Here is a 6,000-nt window from a genome sequence, read left to right on the forward strand (position 1 = left end):
TAATCCAAATAATTTATACACTTAAATGTTTTCATTAAACGTTAATATGAATGTTTTCTCAAAAACATTCATTTAAATTTGTCATGATAAAATAATTTTTATTTGTTGGAACAATATTAATTATTTAAAATGGCTAATGAATTATGAAGGTAGACCAAATTATGTCAAAAACTAAAGTATAGAGAATATATTCCAAATTTCATTATAGTGTAGGGGCCAAACTGATATTTTATCATCTCTTGTATTTTATGTCTGAGAATGGAAAATAATCATTTCTCGTATTTTCTTTCTTCTTATTTTTCTTCCATATCAAACACACTTAAAGTTTATTTTCTTAATTTTTACTTTTCTAGTCCCTCCTATACCCTAAGACTTTGCTTGGTAGACTGGAATGAAAATTAGAAAGATGAGAAATTGAGGAGATAGAAAACTAGAAGGATGAAAAATATAAATTTTCTTTCCATAGGTGTGCTTTGGTAGGAGAAATGAAAAAATAGAAAGAAAATGTATGGTAGAGGTGAAAATGGAAGGAAAGAAAACAAAACATTTGAAAAATGCATAATTTTCAATTAACATACGCATCTTTTTCATTTTCTCTTTTATTATTCCAATTTGGAAAGAGGAAGGAAAATTAATTTTTAGTATGCTTAGTAGGGAAGAAAATTGAGAGGGAAGAAAATAGAAGGGATGATGAGAGATATGTGTATATTAATTCAAAATTATACATTTTTCATCCCAATATATTAATATCAATCATTCCAAATTGAAATGATTAGAGGAGATAAAATGAAAGAGATATATATATTAATTCAAAATTATACATTTTTCAAATAGTTTATTTTTTATTTCATTTTTCGACCCTATCAAACAATGGAGAGAAAAATAAAAATTTCTTATCATTCTTCTATCTTTCCTATTAAACACATATAAAAAATTTATTTTTTCATATTTCTAATTTTCTACCTCCCATATTTATTATCCATTTTATTTCACCATACGACTTTTAATCCCGTCTTGGATGGAACATAGTCTAATCTGTTTCACTATTGAAGGAAAAAACCGGTGTAATTGAAGCCAGAATGTGCATGCACGCACGGAATTCTCCTAGCCAGAATTGCATTGCATTTATGTAGCATACCTGAATTTTGGGCGCCGTCCCCAAAATTCCACGTCATGGATTAACTAATTAATAATTAATTAATACAAGCTGGCTCCCATCCCATGGGGCATGTGAATGACAGGTGAGGCGACCAACTTCCAACAGAATTTGTACATATCAGCTTGCACGAATGCATGGAAGTCTACCAACTCCAACTCAGCAGCTTCGAAATCTGCACTCACTCGCACAACCAATTAATATATATTGCAACCCAGAAAAAAGCAGTGCAATAATTTTGTAAAGCTGCAAACATACAGATGCATTCATGTGATGTCAGTGCATGTGCTCTCCCGATTTGCTGCTGGCCTGCTTAGGCTCAGCCTATAAATGCATTGCAAATTGCAAACACTCTTCCCTTCAAAGCCATTGTACATTACTCACACCCACCCAAAGCTTCGCAAATCATCAGTCTTCATTACCCCACAACATCTCAGGCTCAGATTCCTCTTTCTCTGTACCATAAGCATTACTACTTCAAATGATTTCCTCTGCCATGCTTCTCATTATTCTCTGCTTTAGCTTAAACTTGCATGGATTTGCTGGAGCATACGGCAGCTGGCAAAATGCACATGCCACTTTCTATGGTGGCGATGATGCCTCTGGCACAATGGGTAAGTGCATGCCACACTATTACTAATGCTCAACATCAAACGTCCTTTCACTGTGGTTTGAAAATATTTTGTGAATATTTCCAGGAGGAGCATGTGGCTACGGGAACTTGTATAGTCAAGGGTATGGAACAAAAAATGCAGCCCTAAGCACAGCTTTGTTCAACAATGGCCTGAGTTGTGGAGCATGCTATGAGATGAGATGCGATGATGATCCCAAATGGTGCCTCTCTGGCACAATAACTGTCACTGCGACAAACTTCTGCCCTCCTAATTTTGCTTTATCTAATGATAATGGTGGGTGGTGCAACCCTCCTCTCAAACATTTTGATTTGGCAGAGCCCGCCTTCTTGCAAATTGCCCAATATCGAGCTGGAATTGTGCCCGTTGTCTTTAGAAGGTGAGAAGATCGTTAAAATAATATCTATGCTCCATAGTTTTGCGGACAAAACAAAATTTGTAAACCAATGAATGGTTGAATAAACATGACGGTCTAAAATCTAGATAAAGAGATTCCCTTTTTTGGGTCTGGTTGGATAAGTTAGTATATACTATAGCAGTGACAATGAAGTGTATGTGTTGGTTTGGCAGGGTGGCATGCGTGAAGAAAGGAGGCATAAGATTCACCATCAATGGTCACTCTTACTTCAACTTGGTGTTAATCACCAATGTGGGCGGTGCAGGAGATGTTAACGCAGTGTCCATCAAAGGGTTCAAGATGAGGTGGCAATCCATGTCTAGAAACTGGGGCCAGAACTGGCAGAGCAACTCCTACCTCAATGGACAAAGCCTGTCTTTCCAGGTCACCACCAGTGACGGTAGAACTGTGACAAGCTACAACGTGGTGCCTGCTAATTGGCAGTTTGGTCAGACTTTCGAAGGAGGTCAATTTTAGAAATCCAGTTCTAAGGTAGAATTAATAAGGGTAGTAAAGATACGTATATTTAGTTGCTACCTGCTTACTGAATGAAGAGGCAGATGAAATCTGTATGTAACAGTTGCTGGCTAGTGCTGTGACTTGTGAATGAGTTGTGGTGGAGTAGAAAATGCTGAGGTGACTAAAAATGCGTCCGCACATATATTAATTTACTCTATTCATAAGTAGCAGTTCAGTCGTAAACATATATGGTATTGGTTATATATTTGAAGGCATTACAATAATATACTAATTAATTTCTATGTAATCCTAATTATATTTGATTGCTTTGATGGCTCCAGGAGTTTGTAAAATGAATATGTATATATATATATAGTGACAAGTGATAAGAGGTTGGATTAAATTAACTTCAAACTAATTGATCTTAGAATTTATTAGTATGCATTTTTCATAAGGTGAACAACAATCGGTTCATGACATGTTCCTTCAATGAATATTAATTGAATTGATATTAAAATAATTAAAATTTGATGAATTAAATCTAAAAAAAAATTCAATTGTAATTACCATTTTCAAAAGTTTAGAGAAAATTAGATAATTATCCTTTAAACATATTAATTTAAATTAAGAAAAACAATATGAAATCGGTCATTCCGATTGATAGAAAATTAAGAGCCGAAGAGATGGGTTGGTGCCATTAATTTTACAGTTATAAATTTATATAAAGCCTCTTGTTGTTGCTGTATATATAAATGAATTTACTAGTATTAAGTATAGTATAGAGTTTTCTCAAAAAAAAAAAAAAACGGAAGTATAGCATAGAGTTTTCATTACCTCCTCCTCCTTTGAGAAAAAGAAAAAAGAAAAAAAGTTGCGTGTAGGAAAAATGTGAATGTACATATAAAGGAGACAGTAGAGCAACAGCAGGTGAATGACATTAATGGAAGTATTGAGTTAAAACAGTTGTGGTGTGCTGTGGTTTCCTTACAATAAATGAAAATGTAGGTAAGAATAAGAGGTAGTGTCTCTTGGGGATTGCTTTAATAGCGCAGGACACCCCTTCCCCTCTCCCAACTTCAAACACTCTTCTGTGTTTCCTTTCCTCATTCCTTATTTTTGGAAGCAGCAGATCCTAGGATATATAATATAGGCTTCTTCTCTTTTCGTTACTTGTCTCAGAAAGCTCCAGTGATCTAATTGCTAGCCTAGTAGTGCCACTATTATCTCCTTTCAAAGAAAAAAAAAAAAAAAACTGGACAACACCTGCACCCGCACGCTTGGAGATTACCAACATATCCTAACCCTATCACCATCCCCATACAAATTTCAAACTGCAAAAATACGAGTGACAACCAGCGGGGTACAAATACTATAGCTGCTCCATTGTTATATATAATTTGCAATAAAGTTCTTGTCACAACTCTTGCATTCAGCTTAATTTCATTCCTTTTATCTTTATCTTGAATCAGTCAATTAATGATTAAGATCAGGTCTCCCCTTGTTTCCTTTCCATGCGTCATTTGTTGCAAGTGATCCATGACAGATATATATATATATATATAAAAGAGGCTGAATATATTTATATATAAATATATTTCAAAGACGTTAACGTCATATGCGCAAAAAAATGAATACTTCAGTTTAGCACCAAGAGTATATATAATTAAGACAGTCAGCACATTGTTTATTGGTATGATCCTTACTTTTTTTCTTTTAGCCTTCAGCGCTTATTGTCAGTAGCGTACAAAGTATAAGACTCTTCAAGGCGGCTAATTGTCGTATGTGACTTATGCTAGCTACAATACTATGAATGATGTATCCTGAATGATGCTTGCAGCAGGTAAGGGAAAGTGATAAGCGTGGGTTCGCGGAACTAATTCAATAAAAGAAAAAAGGATTATTTTCGCATGTTTGACTTTGGAGACATGAAGTAAGTGGGGTGGGACAGAGACAATATAGCCTTTGTATTCAACAAGTAAATGATGATAAGATTGAGATCCATCTCACCTGCCCTCCTTTAGTGCTTGAAATGGATGCTGGTTGTCACAACTTATTCGAAGTTGGATAGTATCATTCTTCATATGTTAAAAAGAAAATTACTCATATAATGAAAAAATGTGCTAATCATTTAAAAATTAAAGGGAATATGCAAATTAATTACTTGACTTGTTCTTCTTCACCTTAGACCTTGAGGTAGCTATATAATGTAACAAAAGGCAAAAACATTGACGCAACTAATTACTTCATCATTTTTGTTTATACATAGAGAGAACGAGGATAAGAATGAATAAAATGACACGTATTTTATGGTAGCAATATTTCCCAATACTATAAAATCATCTAACTTTTAGCCACACGCTTCTAGCTGCTTCCTCTCTCTTCATCAACAGAATCTAACAGCCATCCCATGAATTTTCAAAGTTACATGCGTGCCAAGAATCTAAATCCCTCCAATCCAAACTCAAAATTAATTTTAATCTAAAATAATTACCTAAATTTAAATTAAGTATATTTTCTAAAATAATAATAAAAACAATATTTATAGCTTAATGATTGATTTCTTTTAATTTATGGCTTGTAAATAATAATTATCATTGTCTTCTAAACTATGCAATTTTCATACAATACTAATTTTTAAATGCCCGACTTTAGTGACATCCATTTCAATTAAATATATATATTTTTAATTTTTTAATACATACTAGATTACCTTTCACCCACTGGATTTTTTTTAATAACTTAATTACACTTATAATTTATAAATTGTTTTTCTAAAAAATTAATTTTAAAAAGAAAAGATAAATTAAAATAAAAATACTATTTTTTTTGTAAAAAATATTTTTATGTAAAATAATTATATTTTGAGAAAATAATTAAATAAATTTTAAGTGGGTAGTTTTTGAAGTAAATAGTGGTTGTTTTTAGCTTTGGTTTTTATTAAAATTTTAAAGTTTTACAAACCCTTAGTTATCATTTATTTTGATTTGTTTTTTTTTAATTTTTTTAATTGAGTTGATGACCCATGATACCAAACTCAATTGACCACTATATTTTACTTTAACAAGAATTCGAGTTACATAATTCTAAAAATATTTTTGAGAATATATCTAGTCTTGTTGATGGTAGTAGAATGAAAAGCCAGATTGCTCTTTTATTGGATGATTTGGAAGATGAGGTGTGAGGTAATCATGGGGAAGAAGGATTGATGTAGTCGTAAACAAATTAAAAATTCGACAAAGGCAAGTGCACCTATCAATTAATAGTATAGCTACAGTGAGTAAATATATCGTTCCTATGAAAACTAAAAGTACTATTAATTACCGTTTTTCTATTATTTAACCAATAAAAATAATCGA

The 6,000-nt window shown here is 32.6% G+C and overlaps 1 protein-coding gene across 1 annotated transcript; it reads left to right on the forward strand.

Annotated features, from left to right (window-relative positions):
- Nucleotides 1-1,306: 1,306 nt before the first annotated feature.
- Nucleotides 1,307-2,951, forward strand: LOC107957679 (expansin-A8). Its single transcript, XM_016893228.2, has 3 exons — nt 1,307-1,770; nt 1,855-2,167; nt 2,359-2,951. The coding sequence occupies exons 1-3, from the start codon at nt 1,638-1,640 to the stop codon at nt 2,660-2,662; spliced, it is 750 nt and encodes a 249-aa protein (XP_016748717.1). The 5' UTR covers nt 1,307-1,637; the 3' UTR covers nt 2,663-2,951.
- The last annotated feature ends 3,049 nt before the right edge of the window (nt 2,952-6,000 follow it).

This window comes from Gossypium hirsutum, chromosome A13, assembly GCF_007990345.1.
Source record: "Gossypium hirsutum isolate 1008001.06 chromosome A13, Gossypium_hirsutum_v2.1, whole genome shotgun sequence".
Classification (NCBI taxonomy): Eukaryota; Viridiplantae; Streptophyta; class Magnoliopsida; order Malvales; family Malvaceae; genus Gossypium; species Gossypium hirsutum.

What these genes read in the sequence shown, in the direction of transcription:
- LOC107957679 (XM_016893228.2), top strand. Translation starts at nt 1,638, where the DNA reads ATGATTTCCTCTGCCATGCTTCTCATTATTCTCTGCTTTAGCTTAAAC. An exon ending in TGATGCCTCTGGCACAATGG is followed by an intron (nt 1,771 to 1,854) that starts GTAAGTGCATGC and finishes GAATATTTCCAG; the next exon opens with GAGGAGCATGTGGCTACGGG. An exon ending in GTGCCCGTTGTCTTTAGAAG is followed by an intron (nt 2,168 to 2,358) that starts GTGAGAAGATCG and finishes TTGGTTTGGCAG; the next exon opens with GGTGGCATGCGTGAAGAAAG.